The 24,729-nt window shown below is 41.0% G+C and overlaps 1 protein-coding gene across 3 annotated transcripts; it reads left to right on the top strand.

Moving 5' to 3' along the window:
• The first annotated feature begins 22,249 nt into the window (after positions 1-22,249).
• Positions 22,250-24,410, top strand: LOC134284520 (protein spaetzle 3-like). Of its 3 annotated transcripts, none has more exons than XM_062843478.1 (2): positions 22,250-22,720; positions 22,871-24,410. In XM_062843478.1, the coding sequence occupies exon 2, from the start codon at positions 23,118-23,120 to the stop codon at positions 23,928-23,930; it is 813 nt and encodes a 270-aa protein (XP_062699462.1). In that variant the 5' UTR covers positions 22,250-22,720; positions 22,871-23,117; the 3' UTR covers positions 23,931-24,410. The 3 variants fall into 3 exon arrangements, with proteins under 3 accessions (XP_062699462.1, XP_062699463.1, XP_062699461.1); XM_062843479.1 differs by having other exon boundaries at positions 22,250-22,724; XM_062843477.1 differs by having other exon boundaries at positions 22,250-22,808.
• The last annotated feature ends 319 nt before the right edge of the window (positions 24,411-24,729 follow it).

The following is a 24,729-nucleotide window of genomic DNA, read 5'->3' as shown; positions in this document are numbered from 1 at the left end:
CGGGTATTCTTACACTGGTATTCCGAACGGCTTTCCATTCTTGTATACAAGCCTACTTGGATGAATGTATTTGAATTGTTCTTCTTCTTCTCCTTCTTCTTTATGGCTCTACGTCCCCACTGGGACATGGCCTGCCTCGCTTCAACTTAGTGTTCTTTGAGCACTTCCACAGTTATTAATTGAAGGGCTTTCTTTGCCTGCCATTGCATGAATTTGTGAGGCAATGACAACGATCTGAATTGTATATGATCTAAAAAATACCCAGAACTTTATACCCACTGTCAATCAAAAGTGCTGTATTTGTTCCGATTAAACCGCATCGACCGCAATAAACATCACGCCCGCCGCCAACGACAATAGCGCAGTACTCGAACGCAGCGGATATGCCGGGGCGTTTCTCTAAATCAACAACAACCCAGCCCGACCAAACTTGGCGCGTGTTCCCGGGGGCTATCTTTTTCCAGAAGTCGTAAAACTGTATCTTGAGCAACTTCCTACGCTCCCACAAACTATATAGTTGCCGGCGCATTACTGGGCTTGTTAGTCTCACCGAGCTCTACCCATTTAGCTTTGAATGTTACTCGCCTAAGACAATCTGTTACCAAACCGAAAAAAAAAAACAAATGATCATTTACGGTCATAACTCAAACGGTTCGTGTTCACCGGATTGCGGTGGTAAGCTTCTTCGCGGATTGCAAAATTTCAAATGGCACCAAGGTGGTGTTTCTCTTTGTCGGCCGCGAGTTTTACCGTCCAAAACGAGAGTGAAAACCTTCCGAACATTGCGAAACGTCGAGATCAAGATGCCGTGCCGTGCGTGATTTAGCACAGCCTCCCGTGCATCTATAACGCACGGGATGATTTACCACGATAAGGCACGTGATTATTGCGCGAGCCTTGTGTTAGAATTTGTAGATCATATCGCAATGCGGTGTCGTTGCGTTGTTGGTCGAACGATGATGGCAGTGGTGTATCAAGAGTTCCGCGTGTGTTCCTCAGTCAGCGTCAGTTGTCTCTTCTAGGTGACTACTGACTGGAGGCTACGTCACGAGTTCATCGCCTTGTGCCTGGTTTGGCATAATCACCTGTGCTGGCTGCCTACCGGTATCGTTTCACGTCGAGGAGTGATTTTTTTTGCTGGTGATGGTGTGGGATTAAGTCAACATCAGACTCAACCACAGCAAACAATCGAGTTTGGAAGCTGTGCCGCAGCTAGAGAGATGTGTGTTATGATTGTGGCGAATGTGAAGATGATTGGATTGGAGACAGGTTGGGATCAGCTAGTTCAATGCCGTTGGCGTAGCCAGGGCCCACAGGGAATGGCAGAATTAAAAGAATCTAAAATAAAAGAGGGAAATTTACTTAACGAAAGGATAAGAAAAAAGTTTTCATAATTACCATATCTCTTGAGAATTAACTGAAGTTACACAAGCATGTATTCATTTGCACTACAACTCAATTTATTGGACACAAATGCCAACTTATCTGGTAAAGTGTCTTCAATAAAATATAATAATAACGATTGGTGGGAGTTCGGCTTTGCAGTCTAAAGTTCTCTCTAAAGTTCTTGAAAACTTTAGACTGCAAAGCCGAACTCCTACCAATCGTTACATCCAAACAGTCGAACCCTCGAACATCTATAATAATAATAATAATAATAATAATAATAATAATAATAATAATAATAATAATAATAATAATAATAATAATAATAATAATAATAACTACATCACAATTAAGATAACACATTATCAACAATAGTATCTTATAATACTCGATTTGTGACTGTCTTTTTCCTACCTCGGCCTCGCCCAACGCTCGTCAGATCACGCTTCACCTGGTCTGCCTATCGTGCAACCTGCACTCCCGCCTTCTTGTAGGTATCAACAGGATCAGTAGCGAAACCCAGCTGTACAGGGTGATGATCTGTCATTCTTGTAACATGCCCTGCTCACAATGTCCTTCCGGTTTTGATCACCTTCCGGATGCTGGGTTCGCCTTAGAGTGCAGCGAGCTCATAGTTAATCCCTCGCCGAAACCCACCGTTATCCTGCACACTATAGAAAATCGTCCTGAGTACGCGTCGCTCGGAAACTCTGAATGTTTGCAGGTCTTCTTCGAGCATGATTAATGTCTTGCAACCTTAGAGGACCACTACCGGTCAAATAATCGTTTTGTACATGGTGGGTATAGTCTTAATTTCCTACTTTCGTAACGTTGCTTTCTAGACGATTCCTGTCGTGTTCTGTTCCGCTCACTAGCATTTGCTTTGTTTTTATAGCATTCACCTCCAGTTTGACTTTTGTAGCATCGCGTTTTGGGTGGGTGTACAGCTCTGCCATCGTTCTAAATGTTTAGGTGATTACCACACAAATTGACCGGATTCCATGAAAATCGTACTCCAGCCTAATGGCGCCTAACATCTGCCAGAGCAATTTTGAAGAGTAGGCATTATAATCCGTCACTTTGCCACTCTCACCGGGAACTTCAACCTCAACACCTCGTTGTACATGCTTTCCATAACACCGCACCCAGGATGGAATCTTGCGAGACTCCTGAGGTTATGAAGGCTCTCCCGACCCACCTCTGTATCGAAAACCAGAACTCCAATCTGGAAAAAAAAACTTCAGAGATTCTTGTACAGGTACTCAGGCATCCCCAGACGCAGAAATGTATCGGAAATAGCCGTCCAACTGACGCTATTGAACACTGTCCAGTAGCGAATTGGTGTGAGTGCAGTGGTAGAATGAGGTGACATGGTCAGATCGTTGCGCCTCTGAAGCGAAAATAACACATATTTTCACCTTGCTGTGTTTTTTAACTGTGATCTACCTTTGAGTAACATCGTATGCTGCATGTTCTACCGTTTTCTCGCTGATTGATTTGCTACTGCTGAGGTGGGGACGACCTGTTGAATTACCTGGAATCGTCCATGAAAGGTCATTTACGTGTTGCTGTTGCTGTTGTGGTGTGTGCTTCCATTCCTATTGCTGCTACTGCTGTTGTTGTAATTGTGCTTGACGAACAGTTCCACAGTTTTACCACACCACATGAGTCAACTGTGGTTGCGCAGTAGAGCAAACGAGATGTCAAAACTCGACTCGAAGCGTAAGGAGAGCGTTCACGGTAGTTCTCCATCCAGCGAGATTTCCAACAATGAATTGGCTCGTTTGATTACGAACCAGGGAAAAACAATGCAGGACCAAATAAACAAGCTCGGGGACGATCTGCGTGCTGAATTGGCGAAAGGTATGGACGAGATAAAGACAGACTTGGTCGAAGTGAATTCGAAGCTGTGCTGCATGCGGCGAGACGTGTTTAACAATGCCGATGCGATTGCTCGATCGAATCTATCCAATGATTTGATTATCAATGGGGTTCCATTAATCGAAAACGAGGATCTCCAGTACTATTTCCGAACCTGGTGTAAAACTTTGGGTTATGTTGATAACTCCATTCCGATCGTGGATATTCGTCGCTTGACCAGAACACCGCCTAGAGCTGGAAACGTTTACTTCCTCTTGGTGCAGTTTGCTATAACCAACCAGCGTAACGACTTTTTTTCGAGCTACCTACGAAGTCATTCCCTCAATCTGAACCAAATTGGCTTCCAAACCAATAAGCGAGTGTACGTCAATGAAAATCTTACTCCAGCAGCCAGAAAAATCAAATCCATAGCCATTGATTTGAGGAAAGCGGGGGAGCTGGTGAAGGTGTTTTCCCGTGGCGGAGAAATCCTCGTTAGACGCAAAGACGACGATAGGGACGTAATCATCAAATCAGAAGAGGATCTGCGACGTTTCGGGCATCTTGGGAGTTAACCTATCCTTATAAACAATCTCTATCCTTCCTCACCTATCCCTTGATTTCCATGTATCCTGTCCTAAAAGTATTAGATTAAGTGAAAATTGTTAAACTTGTCAGTAGATTTTTGTTACGTATTTTATTATGCTGTCTTTTTTGTTTGTATCAGTGTTATGAGTAGTTTTATGCGTAGTCAGTATTAATTTGTAATTGAACTTTTTTGGTTTGTTTTTTGTGTTTGTAAAAGGATGAGTTATTTAAAGGCTACAAAGATAAGTAAACATGTTTTCTTGGGTTTGGGATTAAACTGGGATAATGGCTAATAGTTATCGCGGATATACCTCTACAGATTGGAGTGTTCAAGGTATCGTAATGAAATCAGCATTCGTACATAACAAATTGTCGGTTTGTTGCATGAACGCTCAAAGTATCTGTGCCAGACAAATGAGTAAAGTTGTTGAGCTGCGTGAGATTTTCAACATTTCTAATGTAAGTATGATGTGCATAACTGAATCCTGGCTGAACGAATGTGTACCCAATGATGTGCTGAGTATAGAAGGATACGAAATAGTCAGGCATGATCGTGTAGGTAGACTTGGTGGAGGAGTTCTCGTATATCTCAAGAAGAACTTGAACTTTAAAGTAATTGAGATGTCTGCCAATGAAAGTGGTGCAGCTGAAACAGAATACATATTTTTAGAAGTTTCTATAAACAAAACAAAACTTCTCATGGGATTCTTTTACAATCCACCAGGACTGGATTGTTCGCAAGTGCTTTGCGAAAAGTTGACTTCCTTGAAATTTCAATATGAGCATATTTATGTGATGGGAGACTTTAACACGAACATTTTGGATACTTCATCAGCCTCAACCAAAAGATTCCATATGGCTTTACAGGGTTTATCTCTCTCAAGCTTAGGTCAAGTTCCAACACATTTCAGTCGAACCGGTTCTACACTCATTGACATGATTATTACGAACGATGCCAATTCAGTGTTACGCTTCAATCAAATTGATGCACCGTTTTTATCTAAACATGATTTGTTGTTCGCTTCACTAGATTTTGATTTAGCACCTATTGAATACATTAGGACATTCCGCGACTATAGTCAGTTGAATCCATCACAGGTTATAACTATGTTCAATCAAATTGAGTGGACAGATTTTTACAGCACCGATAACCCCGACATTTTGGTTCCTTTTTTCAACAGACATATAGAGCATATTTTTGATGCATGCGTTCCATTGAAAACCATCCACAATCATCCAAAATATAATGCTTGGTTCAATCAAAGTATATCAAGGGCAATGATTGATCGTGATCTTGCCTTTCGAGTATGGAAGGCTTCACGAAGTGATGCGGACTATTCAACGTATAAGAGACTAAGAAATAGTACTACGGCTCTGATAAATAGAGCAAAGAAAGAATATTGGAATGCTAAACTCTCAAACTCTTCTTCTTCGAAAGATTTGTGGAAGTACTTTGGACAAATGAACCTCAAACCTAGGAAAAACAACTCTATAACTCGGTTTTCACCTGATGAAATCAATGTTCATTTTTCTAACTGCTATAGCTCTCGCAATGTGAGTACACGGAATAGTCAGCAATCATCCAATTCAATGTTTACCTTCAGGGAGGTTGATTCCAACCAGATAATAAATGCGACTTACGAAATTAAGTCTAACGCAGTCGGGTTGGATGGAATACCTATACAGTTTGTTAAATCTGTTTTTCCTCTCTTGTTGAAGCCAATGCATCATATTTTTAACAACATAATTAAACTAGGGGTGTTTCCCAAAGGCTGGAAAACTTCCAAAATTATACCGATAAATAAAAAGGCAAGCAGTAGTTCATTAGATAATCTCAGGCCCATTAGTATATTGAGTGCTATTTCAAAAATATTTGAAAGGTTGGTCAAAAATCAAATAGTCAGCTACATTTCGGACAATAGTTTACTCTCGGTTTCACAATCTGGTTATCGCAAAGGACATAGCCCGAAAACAGCCATGATTAAAGTGTGCGACGATATTGGTCTTGTTTTGGATAGTGGAGGTTCAGTAGTTCTTTTGTTGCTAGACTTTTCGAAAGCTTTCGACTCCATTTCCCATGAGATATTATGTCAAAAATTAAAGAATCAATTTTGTTTTGATGATAATGCTGTACGTCTGGTTTGTTCGTATCTGACGGACAGATCGCAAACCGTATTTGTCAATAATGAACTTTCCAAATTTTTGCCAATCACCTCGGGTGTACCACAAGGATCAGTACTTGGACCCATACTGTTTACCCTCTACATTAACGACCTTCCAACGAGACTTACTGGTTGTCAAATCCATATTTTTGCGGACGATGTGCAAATTTATTTCAATTGCTTAAGGCATTCAACTCAGGCTGTTTCAGAGTTGATCAACCATAATCTGCAAAGTATTGTCAGTTGGGCAGTAGACAATTCGTTAATCCTGAACGCACGTAAAACCCAAGCTTGTTTCATTAGTCGCACCACAAGGAATGTTGAAAAACCTGAAATAGTTCTGAACGGAAATCGAATTTCATACTCTGGACCTGTATCTAGTCTCGGAATAGTCATACAAAGTAATTTCGAATGGGATAGTTTTATTCTACACCAGTGTGGAAAAGTATATGCTGCTTTACGTACTCTTCGATACAACGCACATTTTTTGGACATACCTTCTAAACTCAGACTTTTCAAAAGCTTAATCTTCCCCCATTTTTTAACTTGTGATTTTATTACAACCCAGGCATCAAGAACAGTTTTAAATCGATTGAAAGTTGCACTCAATTGCTGTATTAGATTTGTTTACAACCTGAATCGTTACTCTCATGTTACTCACCTACAGAAAACTTTGATCGGTTGCTCATTCAGCCAATTTCCCATGTTGAGATCAGTCTTGATACTACATAACATTATAAAAACACAATCTCCACCTTATCTATATACAAAAATGGTTCCATTGAGAAGTCAGCGAGGAAAAAAATTCCATATTACGCGAGCAAGAACTTCCCACCATTCACGTTCACTCCTAATTAGAGGTATATCTTTTTGGAATGATTTACCATCCGAAATTCAAATCCCTAATTCGTCCCTGGGGTTCAAGAAAGCATGTTTACAATTCTTAAATCAACCATAATTAGGCAAAAGTTGTTGCACAAGTGTTTTTACGTGTCATTTCATACTATGTACCGAACTACGCTTAAACAGAAAAGACATTGTCTTAAGTTTATGGAGATAATAAATAAATGAAATGAAATGAAATGAATTAACCTTCTCTTACGCTAGATCGCTATTTAGGCGGTTTTTTTAACCGACAGGATTGCGTCTACGGTCGACTTCCCCTTCCGGAAGCCAAACAGGTTGCTCGGAAGACCATTTACACCCTCTGTGTGCCTCAACATTCTATTAAGGATAATCTTTCCTAGGCGGGGAAGAGCCGTGTCGATCAAGCATATCAGTCTATATGCCGACAGGTCTCCGGGTGGTTTCCCCGCCTTTGGCAAAAGTACCAGGCTCTACCTCTTCCATGCATCTAGGAAAACTCCCTCGTTCAGGCATTTCTGCATAGCAGACCTAAACATCTCGGGATCCTCTGCAATAGATACTTATACGGCCAGGTTCGGAACTTGGTCTGAACCTGGGGCCTTACCTATGCTAAGGGACTTTGCTATCCCCGCGAGTTCCATACCGGTGACACTCTCCTTATCACCTGCCCCAGTCCTCGGCTGTCTTACGAAAGGAGGCCAAAGACTAGGATTATAGCGCGGGAAAAGCCCACCGATGAACCTCTCCAAAATCTCTGGAGATTGCTCTGTAGGAGCCATTACACCTCTCGTTTTGGCCATCACGACCCTAGTAGGCATCACCCCACGGGTTCTCATAGGCACTTTGGCAGAGACCCTCAAAGCAGGCTTTTTGCTTGCCCTTTTCTCAGTCTTCAGCGCGGCTTTTGCAGCGACAAACACTATCCGCCGTTCGTTGCGCTCTTCCTTTCAGCATGCTCGCTGCATCCGCCGCCTAACTCGTAGGTGAGCGCGGCGCAGGTCCGCAATCACTTCGGTCCACCAGTAAGCCGGTGGCCTCCCACTTGTAGTATGGACTCGCCAAGGCATGAGCGCATTACACGCACGCGAGAGCACCGCTACCAGCTCGTCGTCATCTGAACCAAGTAGGTTTCGCTCACGGCTGAGCGTCTCCCTAAATACCCCTTCGTCAAATTATGATGTCTTTCACCTGCGAAGACTTGACCTTGGCCTAGCCGCCTCTACCAGTTGCATGCTGTTGTTGTAGTCGATACTGTAGCGAACCGCCAGGTGATCGCTGTGAGTGTAGCTATCGTTTACTCTCCAGTTCAAACTACTTGTTAGGCCAGGACTATAAAAGGTCACGTCCATAATCGACTCCGCACCGTTTCGACTAAAGCTACTCTTGGTGCCGACATTAGCCAGGTCGACATCTAATGTGACCAGTATTTCTAGCAGGATCTGACCTCGCTGGTTCGTGAAGCGACTTTCCTATTCCACGGCCCACGGTCGTTATGCGGTCCAGCATCTGCGTGAACTGCGTTTATTTTGGCGACCACGAAGCCCTCTTAGGTAGTAACGCCAACTCCTGGACGTGGTATTTACCTGTCGTCCAAATCCCCACCGTTTTCCTAGAACCATCCGTGACCCAATTGCCGGCGGGTACTCGGTATGGGTCCGCTATGATGGCGATATCCGTCCTCCACTCAGAAACCGCCTGCAAAGCAGTTGCTGATCCGTGTCACACTGGTTCAGGTTCAGCTGCGTTACTTGCACTGTGATTTGTTCACTGCCGGTTTTCTAAAGGCCGGGCACCTTGAGCACTCGTAGGATGACTGTTGTTAACGGATTACCCTGTTCCTGTACAGATCATACAAATGGGTGGACTCGTGCAGCTGTGTGCCTTATGACCTTCAGCGCCGCATCTCCTACACAGTTTGCGCCTGTCAAGGCTTTTGCAGTCCCATGACTTGTGTCCTGGTTTCAGACACCTAAAGCAAATCTCCGGTGGCTCGTAGACCGTCGGGCGACAGACGCACCAGCCAACTTTTATCTTCCCCACTTTAGCGGACTTTTTGACGTCTGCCACAGGTAGCTGAACCGAAGCTATCTGTGTCCCTGCTGGCTCTTTCTGTAGCCTAACGGCTACGGTGGGAACCAGCACCTCGCACTGTTACCACAGTGCCGTGACGTGCTCTTCCACTTCGGTGAACTCGTATAGGTCTTTGACCTTCAAAGTCACCTCTTGAGTGAGAGCCCTCACCTCTACTCCTTCACCAAGGACCTCTTCCGCCAACTTCTAGGAAGCGGTGCTCTTGCGCTCCTTATCGCACTTCAGCTCCAGGATGATCTCTTTCGTACGAGTACGTCTAATACTGCGCACGTCGGCTCCCAGACCTTTGAGCTTGGCGTCGCTTCGCAGCGCCTTCCCTTCATTTCTCGAGCTTGGCACCTGCTCTTCTACGCCTTGGTTTGGCGTCCCTCACATTCGCATCCGTCACACCTCTTGAACTACCTGCGAAAGCGAAGGCCTCCGTTTGGTTGAACTTGACTCCTTTCCTTCACAAATTCCCCCGCTGCTGCAGTCATTATCGCGAGTATCACGTGTTCCTGCTTGGCCTCGTCCATCGACATACGAAGTCGAAACAAGGCCGTTTTCAGGTCCTTGCTAATGTTCGACTTCGTGGACTTCGTAAAGTCGATAATCTTGCCAAGCTGCTGCTCAGCCATTATGCTGAACAATCTAATAACTTGTAAGCATTAACATGCTTTCGTGAATCGCTTATTAGTCCCATGTTTGCTGGCTTTCCAATGAATATGGAACAGATATGCGATTCGCGGCAGTACGTATGTGTTCAGCAATATATCATTCTTTATGAACATCAGAAATAATAATATTATGAGCTATCGCTGGTTGGCATATTTTCAATCTAATTTTACTGAACATTGCTTGTATTTTACTAAGAAAATAGTTTAAGATTTAGAGCAATGATTAAAGTGAACGTAAACCGTTTCAGAGTAAAATAAACGGCCGTAAAATAAGTGTGGTGTGCCGTGTTAATATTAAGAAAGATTCAATAGCTTTCATTAATCGGGATACTACGCTGTATCTTAATAATAATTCTGTGTTATTTTAGAGTTTGCTGAAATCTTGATTGCCACAAAAATAATTAATATAATAAGTTTAAACTCAATTTGTTTTACTTTAAAATGAACGCAAGATTGCTCAAAACTATACAGATATTTTATAATTCATATTGAATATCTGATGGTTATCACCCCAGCAACACACATGTTATAATAAAGTTACGACAGCGCAAGTTTTGGTTGTATAGAAGTTTATTTTACGTAATTCCAACATTGTGTTGAAATAACGTAAAATAAACTTCTATACAACCAAAACTTGCGCTGTCGTAACTTTTATATAACATGTGTGTTACTTGGGCAGTAGAGAGCTCAAAAGAAATGTTTAAATATTTCCAAACGTTATAAACATATTTCAAAATACGCTCTTTTTTTCACATCACATGAAATAATAGCAGCGATAAAACCAAATTGGTGTCAAATTAAAGAATCCCAAAGATAAGAATACTAAACTGTTTACACTGGATTTTCGTACAAAATGGCATCTTTATGATGTTCTAACTATAGTTTGCATTGACGGATTAAGGCGAAACTGGATCCATTTCCTCACTTTTTGGTTTTTGATTTTTAATAAAATAACGAAGCAATATTTTCAAAATCGGTTTTCGTACACATGTAGAGTATGGATCAAGGTATCTCCTGATTTTTTTCCTGCTGGAAAAAGTTTTTCGTTTTTGCAGAAATCATTTTTAAACAATATTACACAAAAAAATGATTTCTGCAAAAACGAAAAACTTTTTCCAGCAGGAAAAAAATCAGGAGATACCTTGATCCATACTCTACATGTGTACGAAAACCGATTTTGAAAATATTGCTTCGTTATTTTATTAAAAATCAAAAACCAAAAAAATGAGGAAATGCTTCCAGTTTCGCCTTAAGCTTAAATTTTGGTACGGAACTACAAGTATGCTGAATTATACATATACGAAGTACAAAATGATTTTGTGCACAAGTTTGGACGTGCGGCATTCAAATGTGTAAAATGTGATCGGACAGTGGTACCTTGGATTCAAACGTGTGCGGCCAGACCTGTGAACAGCGCGCAAAAATTTTTCGAGCAGTCGAGCCGAAGTTTACCGTGTGGCAAATTTCATTCACTTGCCAGCATAGTCATTGTCAGCTGCTCGATACTCGTTTGTCAACTGAATGAAAGTCAATGCAGTAACAAATTTTGAAAACGACCTATAATCAATGGTGTAGCATTGATTATACGTTGTTTTCAAAATTTGTTACTGAATGAATATTTGTAAACAACTTACAAAGTAATTTTTTGTAATTTTGTAATTTGTTTATTTATTCTTAACGATAATCTGTTGGTGAGTACCTTATATCAGGTCAAGGAAGCAACTGTTATAATAATTTAGTACATTAGGAGGAATAGATTAACTGAATTACTGACTACTAAAACAAAACAAATAAAAACAAAAAGAAAAGAGCAAAATACAAAATGAACATTGAATTTGACTACAAGTAGATTTTACAACTTAAACTAGATTTTTCATGGCAGTTTTAAAGGATGATATTGTTGGTTTTTGTTTCAGCTCGAGCGATAGACCATTCCAGCAGGTAGCACCATATACTAACAGGCTTTTTCCTCTTGATGTTGTGTGTCAGGGGATAATAAAACAACGAGTCCGTTCTAGTTGTCCACGCTGTAGATGCTGTAGAATGTAAATACTCAGGTTGTTCATTGTAGTAGGCCTGCCTCATAAACGCGCAGATACGTAGCTGGTAGTTGAACGGCAAGTTATGTCCAAGGATCGAGTTTCTTACTGCTGCAGTTGAATCCCTACGTCGCAAGTTGAACACAAAACCTCACAGCCGATTTGTAGCACGTATGAAGTTGTTCTTTAAGGCTAGCTGCAAGCCCGGGATAATATACAACATCGGCGTATGTGAAGACGGGTACGATTACGGCTTGAACCTGCTTTTTCCACGTGGGCAATGAAAGCACTGGAGCGAATCTACGAAACGTACCCAAGATGTTGTAAGTTTTCCTTACCACGTCGTTAACTTGATGGGTCCATGATAAGTTATTTTCTAGCTGCAATCCGAGGTTTGTCACATTGGTGGACAAAGGCACTATTTCACCACAAAACGTAATAGCAGTAGCGGGAGTAACAGTCCCAGCTTTGCTAAAAAATATAGCTTGGGTCTTCTTTGGATTAGGAGACAACCTGTTTATGCTAGCCCAGTTGTTTATTGCCTCGAGGTCTTCGTTGATTGATTGGACGAGTGCGCCGATGTCACTTGCCGGTCCGGAAATGTATATTTGAAGGTCGTCGGCATAAAGATGATGGCTACATGTTAGAGATGACGGCAAGCTGTTAATGTACATGCTGAACAGTAAAGCGCTAGTTAACTCCCGACTACCCTGGGAACCAGGAGACGTGCCGAAATGGTAAATATCGAACCGTGGGACCAACGGTTTGCTGAGTCGACGCTGCAACCGTGGGATCGCGAGACTGTCATCGCCTAGCTAGGGACCGTAGGTTAGGAGGTAATTAAGATTAATAGAATAAATCAGTTTTAGTTTGACACCGAACCAGAACGCCTCGGCTTATTTATTTTTAAAGAAATCCGTAGTGGAACATTTAACTGTCGCCCTGGAATAGGGACCTTAGCGTCGCGGAAAGTGAATAATCGGTCGAAGTGAAAAATCCTAAGTGCAACAAAAATATTAGTGAGTTTTCCAAAAGGAAACTATAACCGGTAGAAATAGCCGGGTTGTGTTTAACTGTTTGATAAAGTGCGGTGAAAATCTTATTATCTGACTAAGTCAGAATAGCGGTTCAAAGAGCCGTATCGTGCTGGAACAAGTCAACAGTTGGTGAGAGGAGCCATCACTAGACTGAAAAGCGGAACTTGGGACACTGCGGAATCTATCCCGATCGGTGTCAGGATCCTTAGTAGCGGACGCAAAAAGGACCAATCCGAAGCACCTGCCCTCGTTCCCTCCGCCCTGCTAGGAAACCCGGAACGTCCAATGCAACGTTTAATGTAAGTAAACCTGTTTTTTTTTCTCCTTTAAGTGATTAGTGTTTTACCTTCAAGTGATCAGTTTTTTTAAGTGACTAGTTTGTTTTCCTTTAAGTGTTCATTGTATAGAAATAAACCTGAAGCCAAATAACAAGAAAAAGCCAAGAATCGATATATATTTCGAACGCATCATGGCTCTTGGTAATGTGCAAGTTGTACCACCGTTGTCAACCGAAGAATTTATTAGTATTGGCAAAGTTCCCGATTTCGTAAGGGACATAAAACCATTCCATGGCGATCCAACTAAGTTGACAGATTGGATCGCTGATGTTGATTCTATTTTTCGTGCGTATCGCGAGAAAGGAGCTACACCCGTGCAGATAAGTGTTTTAGAGAGAACCGTTAGACGAAAAGTTGACGGTGAAGCTGCAAACGTATTAAATGCGAATAATGTTTTGACCAACTGGTCAGACATAAAGAATACCTTGATACTCTATTACAAAGATCAAAGAGATATCAAGACGCTGGATTATCAGCTAACTTCTATTAAAAAATCAGCAAATGAATCTTTGAATTCCTACTTTAGCCGTGTGAACGAACTATTATCGCTGATTATAGCACAAGTCCAGACGGACAACGTAATGAGTTTAAATGCTGCAGCCCACATTAATTACTTCCGGGAAAAATCAGTAGACTCATTTATTAGAGGACTGGAAAAGCCTCTTAGTATTCTGGTTAAAAGCAGTAATCCAACCACGCTAGGACAAGCGTATAATTTTTGCATTGAGTACCATAATATGGACATTCGTTCTGCACCTTTTAAAAATGAGTTTAGTGGACAACCAGTCCCGAAACCCCGTGAACCACCAATGTTACATAATAGAATGTATGCCACACAGCCAAAAACATTTTTACCGCCACCGCCTCTTCCAAGACGACCTCCTTTGAACCCATTCGTTACCAACCCATTTGCACAGAAACCATTTCAACAAAATTCATTCCGACCAAATCCATTCCAAACAAATCCATTCCAAACAAATCCATTCAGACCAAATTATCCACCAAAACCACCTCTACCGATGGAAGTGGATCAAAGTTTGAAAACAGGTATGATAAATTACAGCAATAGACCTCCGTTTAATCTGAAACGACCCTTTCCCCCATCGCATCAATATCAACCAAATGCCAAAAGACAGGCTCACCCGTTAGAAGCATATGCATACCCGGAATATTATGAATGGTTCGACGAGCAACCGTATTGTTATGACGAGTATTATTATACAAACAAATTTACATCTGATGAACCTCTTCAAGCGGAGGAAGAATCAGAAGAAGCTGTTGGTGTCAATAAACCTGCCGAGTCAACAGAATCACAAACAGCTAATTTTTTAGAATGGCGCCCACATTTTTAATTCCTACAATGCCCTATATTAATTTAAAAACCAATATAGGAGATTTTCCATTTTTAATCGACACAGGTGCAAATATCAATCTTATTCATCCAATGTTAGCAAACAATTATTCTCTTTCAAAGCCTTACTATTTCATGGCAAATAATATCGGAAGCGCCAATGGCAAGTTCAATGCTGATAAAGCTATTGACATAAATTTTTTCCATCCTAAAATTAACCATTGTGCCCAGTTCCTTCTCCATGATTTTCATCCTTTCTTTCATGGGATTATTGGAACGGGGATTTTGAATGCTTTAAATGCAAAAATAGATTTTGGATCTGGTATGCTGCAGTTAAACAAAGATGACGAAACCTTGAACGTCCCACTTATACAATATTCGCCCGAGCATCCAATTACAAAAACAGTCAGTAACCTTCCTCAACAAAATCTACCACATGAGATAGTTTGCCATTCCAATCATACAGAGCCAAATCATACGTTCAGAACTTCTCATCTTACATTAGACGAAAAGGAACAGCTGCTAAGTGTGTTGAACCGACACGAAGAAGCATTCCACAAACCAGATTCTAAACTTTCATGTAGCACCGTAGTCGAATGCTCCATAAACACCGTAGACGACACTCCAATTCATCAAAAGGTTTACCCCTACCCCGCTGCCTATACTGCAGAGGTAAACAAACAAATTCAAAAGCTTCTCCACGATGGAATAATTAGGCCATCGCGATCAGCGTGGACATCTCCAGTCTGGATTGTCCCAAAGAAAAACGATGCCTCCGGTGAAAAAAAGTTTCGTATGGTAATTGATTACCGGAAACTAAATGAAAAAACGATTTCCGATAGGTACCCGATGCCTGAAATCAATTATGTTATAGATCAACTGAAAGGCCAAAATTATTTTATTACTCTCGATCTAGCCTCTGGTTTTCACCAGATAAAGATGAAGGAGAGTGATATTGAGAAAACTGCGTTTTCCATTAACAATGGCAAATATGAGTTCACTCGTATGCCATTCGGCTTAAAAAATGCTCCCGCGATATTTCAACGAGCAATCGATGATGTATTAAGGGAACATATTGGCAAAATATGTTACGTCTATATTGATGACGTTATCATATTTGGAAAAACGTTGGAAGAAGTACTTCAAAATCTTGAAATCATTCTAACAGCATTGAATAATGCGAACCTAAAGATTCAGCTGGATAAATCTGAATTTTTGCATAAGGAAATTGAGTTTCTTGGCTATGTTATCACTTCAGAAGGCTTGAAACCGAATATAAAAAAAATTGATGCAATCGAACGTTATCCGGAACCAAAAACTATCAAAGAACTAAGATCATTCCTAGGAATGATGGGATATTATAGACGGTTTGTAAAAGATTTCGCGAAAATCGCAAAACCTCTTACCAACCTTCTAAGAGGGGAGGGATGCCACTCGAATAAAAAACTTGACCTTACTATATGCGAACAGAATTGCTTCAGAAAAATGAAAAGTTTGTTATCTTCTTCGGATATTTTAATATATCCAGATTATAGCAAACCATTTCTTCTAACTACAGATGCTTCAGACTTTGCCATAGGAGCCGTCTTATCACAAGGCGAAAATGGAAAGGACAAACCTATCCATTTTGCTTCTAGAAGCCTATCAAAATCTGAAGAAAAGTATTCAGTTCCAGAAAAAGAAATGTTGGCCATTTTTTGGGCCTTACAAACGTACCGAAACTATTTGTATGGGTCACGTTTTAAAATATTAACAGATCATCAACCTCTAACATTTTCATTATCGCCTAAGAACACGAATGCTAAATTAAAGCGATGGAAGGCGTATTTAGAGGAACATGACTATGAAATCGAATACAAACCAGGAAAATCCAATGTTGTGGCTGACGCTTTAAGCCGTATAGTATTGTCATTGACCGGGACCCAACACTCTGCAGACACCAGCGATGATATGTATATTATTTCTACTGAATCACCTTTAAATGTTTTCCAACATCAAATAATAATAAAAATTGGCCCCAATAAAGTTGAAGTAAGTCATCCTTTTCCAAACTATACAAGAATAATAATTCATTTACAAAATATTAATGATGATTCTCTTTTACAGGTTTTAAAGACTCACGTCAACCCTTGCAAGTTAAACGGATTATTAACAGAAGAGAGTATTATGGGTCAACTTCAAGAAGTTTATAAAACACATTTTGGTCGGGAAAATTTGTTAAAAATCCGTTTCGCTCAGAAATTACTAATTGACGTTCCTGATGAGCCTACTCAATGGGAAATAATTAAAAAGGAACACTACCGAGCTCATCGAGGCCTAGAGGAAAATAAAATTCAAATCTTACGGAAATTTTATTTTCCACAATTGAGCAAAAAACTACGTGAATTTACAAATAATTGCCAATTGTGCCAAGAGAACAAGTACGATCGAAATCCTATCCATTATCCACTTCAAAAGACACCTATTCCAAATGCACCATTTCAAATCGTTCATATAGATATCATGTTCATAGAAAAATTGATTTTCCTTACTTATGTCGATAAGTTTTCTAAATTTGCTCAAGTTTATCCAGTAGAATCCCGAGCTGCTGTAGATCTTGTACCCGCTATTAAGGAAGTATTGTCAAAATTCAAACTACCAGAAACGGTTGTAATGGACAACGAAAAATCATTCTTATCTGGCGAACTTGTAAATTTTTTCAACGAAAACAAAATAACTCCTTACATAGTAGCTACAGGTCGAAGCGAGATGAACGGAGTAGTGGAAAGGTTTCACTCCACTTTACAGGAAATTTATCGAATAACAAAAGCTGAAAATCAGCATAAAGAACCGAAGCAACTAATCGAAATGTCAGTAATTAAATATAACTCAACCATTCATTCTTGCACAAAATTCACCCCATACGAAATTATTATACCAAGTTCAAAATCATCTCATATAATCGAGACAGTGTACAATAATCTCAAGAAGAAACAAGAAAAGGATTTAAACTACCATAATAGCAAACTTTCACCACGTCATATTCCATCAAATAAAGATGTTTTTGAAAAAACAAGGCGAAGGATAAAAACCGTACCACGATACAAGAAGATTAGAATCAAAAACATAAATAAAAGCACTGTTATTACAACGGACAATAGACGCGTACATAAAAACGATTTAAAAGTTCGTCAGAGCTAATTTTCGATTCTTTTTGTTCAGATTAATTCTAGTGCTCTACGTTGGCCTTAGTCAGCCCCAGACGATATCAGTCCAGAGATTGGATAACCAGCCGTTTTTCATCTACCATCAAGGGCATGGACGAATTCAAAAAGGATATTACTACTATATACACCATTTCAATTTAGATTCTTTTAAAACACAGATCCAAAGTTTAAAGTTTCAATTTAAGTCAATAGAAAACAACCAGTTCACAAATTTGATAATCTCTAAATTTAACGATATTGATTCCAGTATAAAGAGTCTTTTACCAGTCAAAAGAGTAAAGCGATGGGATAGCGTAGGGACTGCATGGAAGTACTTAGCAGGTAACCCAGATGCTAATGACTTAAGGATTATCAATAGCTCTATTAATAGTCTCATCAGCAACAATAATGAACAAGTTCGGATCAACAGGGAAATTTCACTTCAAATGAAAGAGGCTCTTTTTAAAACAAAAGAGTCCATACAATTGTTTAATTCCAAAGCCTCGGAATTATACTCCATTAACATCTACTTGAATCTAGAATTTTTATACGAAAAACTTAACCAGATAAAAGAAACTGTAATGTTAGCAAGGATAGGATTGCTCAACGATAGAGTATTGAGTCCGGCTGAAATCGATTTACTTGTAAAAGACTTAGCTAGGGAAAACATAACAGTCTGGAACACCGCCGAAGCATTGACTTATGCCACCACGTCCATAGTTACCAATGAACTTGACATCGCTCTGCTGATCAAACTTCCGATGTTGGAGCCCAAGATTTACAGAAAAATTTTCATTCTGCCAACCTGGTTTGAACACCAACAAATCTTTATGTCTAATAATCATTACCTCAACCATGAGAACAAGTATTATATCGTTCACAGCCTTAAGCCGAAGATCTTCGAGACTAAAGACATTACACTAGATGAAACAGCATGTGTGCCCAACCTTTTGACCGGAAAACCAGCCAAATGCATATATCTAGACAACCCCAAAGAGGAGGTTGTATCAATCGATGAACAACATGTCTTCACCAATCTACAAAGGAATTTCACCATACACACCACTTGTGGCTTACCGACGAGGAACCTAACAGGAACCTACCTTATCTCATTCAGCAACTGTGAGGTAACCATTAATAATAGTACGTTTTCGAATCAAATTCAAAATACCACAGGTGAACCTGTGCACTTACCGTTATTTGGGATTCCAATTGAAAAACAACGAACAGTTGTCAACTTAAGCCTAGAGCATTTGCATAACCTACATCTAGAAACAAGGAAGGAGATGAAGGCAATTCGTTTAAATGCCACTAGTCTTCAATGGCCACATTGGACAGTTTTTGGAGGACTATCGGTCACTCCCATCATCATATGTGCTGTTTTCTTTTTATTTCTTTGTCTTAGAGGATATAAGGTGAAAGTACGGATAACCCAGCAGGAACTGACCCCGAAGGACGAAACTACGATGGAGACCATTCGTACGGAGCCTCATTTTTAAGGAGGGGCAAGTTAACTCCCGACTACCCTGGGAACCAGGAGACGTGCCGAAATGGTAAATATCGAACCGTGGGACCAACGGTTTGCTGAGTCGACGCTGCAACCGTGGGATCGCGAGACTGTCATCGCCTAGCTAGGGACCGTAGGTTAGGAGGTAATTAAGATTAATAGAATAAATCAGTTTTAGTTTGACACCGAACCAGAACGCCTCGGCTTATTTATTTTTAAAGAAATCCGTAGTGGAACATTTAACTCGCTCAAACATGACTCCTGCGGTGTACCGTCAACAACATCACGTTCTTCGGACATCCCGTCATGCATTCGAACAGATTGTCTCCTGCGTTCCAAAAACGATGATATCAGGCTACAGGCAGCTTTCACAGGCGGAATTCATCACGGAGTTTTGCTTTCAAGATCCGATGGTTTACACAGTTGAATGCCAGGGAAAAGTCGACTACCACCATGACTGTGCAATGATTTCTGCTAAAACCGTCGTAGATATCGTGGACTACAGCAGTACGATGGGGTGGTTCAGTCAATGTATCAAACCGTGTTCCATTTTGTAGCTGCCTGTGGCCTTCACTGAAGAAAACGTTTAGTTCGTCAGGGTTGATATTTTCTGCAGGTGTACCTTTTTTCGGATTGTTATGAACCCCTTCTCTCCTTAAGTTGCTCCATAGCTTCTTCGCTGGCAAGGTATGGTCGAAATGCATCTCGGCATACCGCTTTTTTGCTGTGTAGATAAGAGAGTTCTCCCTGTCTCTCTTCATGGTGTAGTCCAACCACTGGTTATCTCAACGATTCCTGTTTGGGTTGCGTGAATACAGAGTGTACGCCAAATTTCTGATTATGACCGCTCGTTTGATTTCTTCCGTTATCCAGGGTGTTTGTTTATCCCGTACCACCAGCGTACGCTTCGGAGCATGATGTTGTAACAGGGGTTTCAGCTCAGACGTCAGGAATTCGGCTTTGGTCGACGCATCCTCAGCAGCATAGAAAGTGTTAAATTGCTGATAAAATATTAACGTTTCGATTACATTTAACGGTGCTTTACACAGATCTTTTTTCATTTGAGTGTAGTGGGGTGTTTTTGGTGGGAATCGTAGCCATAAACGTTTGTAATTATGAAGATGTTGACTGACTGTGTGAAGAGGAAGAGCGAAAATGAATTTGTTTGTTTTGAATATTCAGTGCAGAATCATACAAATTCGTGCTGTTTTCAATCAATGACTATGAACATTTCGCACCCTGTCTGTGAACGAAAACATTTTGTACTTACGGTTAGCACAGTGGGAGAAAATACTGTGAAGAGCAACCTGGTGCACAAGGCTTCGTTAGCAGTTAGGTTTTCATTAGACCAGACCAACCATTCATGCCTAGGCACCAGGTCCGTGCACAAGGGAGGGGTTTTGTTGGTTAACTTCTCCCATTGCCGATGTACAATATACTAGGCGCCCATCCGCCCTATGCCAACATTAGGATAAATCCCTACCATGTTGTTTTTTTCTGTGCACAGGCCTGCTAGGCACGGTTAGCACATAGCTACATCACACCATGATCTAGGGGTCACCTGTTTGGTACACTCTGACGAAACCAGAGGTTTGTAGTGTATTTTTTTTACCAATTATTGTAACCGCTACCGACACTACACAGCTCAAGGCTGATCGAGAAAATTTGATATTGATTGTCAACTCTATTGATTAACGGCTCTGCAGTCCTAGTCTTTAAAAAAACGAGTTATTCTTATTCACCTGACGTTTCGACACAGGAATACTGTCTTCCTTAGAGGAAAATAAATATCATAGTTTTTGTCAAATGTTTTGTCTAACTGTAACTATTTATTTTTGTGTAATTTTTTCCACAACTAAACCTTCGGAATCACCCTTAGTTCAATGGTTTTCGGCATCACTCCAGTACAGTGAAGAGAATTGTCAGACAAAAGAGGCAAAAACAAGCAACAAAGAAGGCACGACAATTACTCTTTAAATTTGGAAAAATATCTAGACATCCGCGATCAACTCAACTTAGCCATCGACGTTGCATTTGAAAAGTACAACACGAACACTGACAAAGAGATAAAGTTGTGTCCGAAGAACTTCTTTAATTACGTACAGTCGAAACTTAAATCTAATAATTTTCCATCTTCAATGTATTTGGACCAATGCGTTGGCAATAACTCGGAAGATGTTTGTAATCTCTTCGCATCATTTTTTCCAGGAAATATATACTTCTTATTCCGAAGAGGATCGTGACCGTGATTTTTTTGAATACATACCTGAATACCCCGGGAACTACTCATATTTGTATGCGGGAAAACTTAAATATAATCAATAATTTGAGATCAAACTCGCCAAAAATGGTTTCTTTAGGAATACACCATGTGTATTAGATCATTTATTTAGTTATTGTCACGTGAAAAATTATAAATAAAAATGAAAAATGAATTTCTACCTTGAAAATATACCATTGCCTAATTGACCCCACAACACCCTAAAATTCCAAAATTTTAATAACTTTTTGTATGTAACGTTACTCAATGGGAGTGGGGCAATGGTATCCCAGCGAAATAATCATTAAAATCATAACAAGTGCCGTAAAATAACAGAAATTCACAAATTTTAGGGGGAACTGGGGTAAAACGGGCTCTATAAGTCGCTTCAGAGAAGTTGCCCGTACATGAATCATCCACCAACCAATTCTTGAGAAAATTTGCTTTCGAATAAGCCATTGATGGTCACATAGTGTCTTGTATTAGGAAGTTATTATTTTTTTTCACCTTTGGGCTTGATTTTGCCCAATGTGCATTGGTGCGTGGATGTCAGGCGTAAGGTGATAGATTAGTGTATTTATTACTCTGAAGATATTGCGGCACAGTTCGCTTGATTGCATAACTCGTAGGCGTTATATGATAGATCGACACTGTGCTAGGAAAACAGGAAGGAAGGGAAACGGCTTTTTCAACTCGTTTCTGTTCTAGCGATGGCTACGAACATGTGAATATATGTGATATATATGTAGAGAAGAGGGAAAACGTATAGAAAGATACAACGTAGGAGGAAAGGGACATACCAGGGATTGAACCCAGGATCTTCTGCATACCAATTAGAAGCGGTAGCCACTATAGACTACCAAGCCCGTCGTTATTCGGCAATGGTGCTGGTTTTCAACTGATCAACTTCAAATTGGCCTGACCTAGGACTTGACGATCGAAAAATTATGTGTTCGTGGTTTTAGCCACGCTACTTAAAATATCCCACCTAACAACACCTCTGAATCATGTTTAGTACCACGGAGACGACTACTTCATCGCAACCCGATGCTTTTCGAAACCACACTTAACTAGCAAACTGTCACCATCAGTGATGTTTCTTTCTGAGACGACTGACTGCCTGTTGGTATGTATTGTCTGCAGCCACCCCGTCAACAGCAACGACGACGACGACAACTACGATAGTGGCGCGATGACAGCGACGATGATCTTTGAATAAGTTTGAAAAACTTCGATTCGACCTATGCCGGCGCGTACAGGTTCCACACGGGGTAGGGGCCTAGGTATTAACATATTTCGAGCCACCGCAGCAGCAGCACGTTCCACCACATGTGGGTAAACACACATCTTCGCGGCGAAGAGGACCGACGACCGGTTGCATAACGGAGGCCATGTGCGTGAGTGTGGGGAAGTTTGTTTGATTCGATGCGGAGCAGCGATATTTGGTGACATTGATTTGAGGCTTCATTTGGCGTGAAATTGTGTGAAAGAGATGATTGAAGTTGGAAAAGCTGTAGTAATTGAGGTTTTATTTTTATTACAGAAAACGGAAGAATCGAACGAAGAATTCTGAGTGGTGATAAGAGTGAAGTTTTATTTCCAGCAGAGTTGCAGAAGAAGCAATGAATGTGTTCAAAATCGAGTTAAAGTGAATAATGCGAGCTTCGAATGAGGAATGAGAATTGATTATAATCATACGAAGGTGCGGTAAGAATGGGGATTATAGTGCACAAGTGATAACGGAAGAAACCTAAGAAGATTGTCGCGCGAAAAGTGAAAATTAAGAAGAAATGGCGCTAGTGAACTACACATTGCCATTTGGCAGTATTCAAAGCCCCGGTTGGGCAACGGTTAGTCCAATCCACAGTCAGCATGCATCGGCGGTAAATAATTTGCTGTATGGGCCGGCCGGTCATCAAGAGGCGGATCCAAACGACCAAGACTTCTACAAGAACAGTCCTTATTCAGCTCCCCAGCAACAGCGGAATGCTCCTCAGCAAAGTGGCCAATATCGGCAGGCCCCCAGAAACAATTACCTTCCCCCGTCCCAACCCTATCCTCAGCAGCCACAGCAGCAAAAACAGCCGGTCTACCAGCAGCAGCCCCAAGTTCAACCTCAACAACCCTCCAGAACATACGGCGAGGGTTCCTATTCGCAAGTTCCTTCTCGAACTGCCACTCAACAGCAGAATCCTAGCTACTACAACCCAAGTGGTTACAACCAGCAGCACCCCAAGCCACAGCAGCCAACGGGCTACAACGTTCCCAACCAACCTCCTAACGTGTACCGAGCCCCAGCCGGATCTCCCCAAGTGCCACTGCCGCCACAGAATTCCCCACAGCCAACACCGCCGCCAAATAGGGTGCCACCGCCGCCGGTGAGTAGTGGCCGGGGCATCAGTAGCACCTCGGTGGGCAGTTCCATTCCGGAGCGGCCACCCGGATTCGTCAAAGTGAACGCTGGCCAGGGCTCCCGCACCCAAGTGCATGCCGTGCTGGACTACGACGACGATGACGACGAGGGGGATTACTACGACGACGGGGACGGCGGAGGATTGCAAACTCCCGGTAAGTGCGCCAATAATAATCGGGGCCACACTTGATGGTTTGTGAGGTGTGTAGGTATGATGTGCGTGTGAGTGTGTGTCTAGCTACTTGAGGAATATTTGGCATTTCGAGAGCACTTTAGTCTTTGTTTGTTGTTTCAATAATCAATAATGGTTGCTTGAGGTCTTTGGAAAGGAGAAGTGAAGTGCAGTTGTTGGTTGATTGATGGAAGCAATTATTGGCAAGTTGGGGGAATTCCGTGGGATTTTAGTGCGATTGATCACCTGTCGTATGTGACTAATAACCAACACTAGGGTCCTAATTATGAGATTGGTGATTCATGAGGGGCATTCATTAGACGTTTTGGATTTCGATACACGTTTTGTAGATAATTTTAGATGCACTGCGAAGAAGCATAAGTGCTAAGGTATATTTGTCTCATGATTGCTTCACGTTTTAATGCATTAAGACATTGCGGCACCAAGGGTATAAATAATTGTACATTTGTGTTATGAGCGCAATTATTTTTTGAACCACTTAACTAGACAAACATATTTTTGCGTTTTGCTCCATCGGTTAATGATTAATTATGCTTGTCTGAAGGCATTAATGGGATGCATTTTTAAGGGATCTTCCTGAAGATCATTGAAGAGAGCTGAATTCCTTTTGTAACACATAACAGGAGGAATGACATCTATCGAAAGAGTATTGTTCTACGAACATAACGAACCTTAGCCATCGTTATTTTACTACCAGCCCCATAATTCCAAATTGATATACAATCATTTATAGATATACAGTCAACCAGCTCTTCCTTACTGAATTGCCTCCTTTCCTTATTGCCGGTGCCATTCA

The sequence above is a fragment of the Aedes albopictus genome, unplaced genomic scaffold (genome assembly GCF_035046485.1).
Source record: "Aedes albopictus strain Foshan unplaced genomic scaffold, AalbF5 HiC_scaffold_243, whole genome shotgun sequence".
NCBI lineage: Eukaryota > Metazoa > Arthropoda > Insecta > Diptera > Culicidae > Aedes > Aedes albopictus.
The sequence above is the reverse complement of the archived record's forward strand: the minus strand, read 5'-3'. Positions and strand labels throughout refer to the sequence as shown.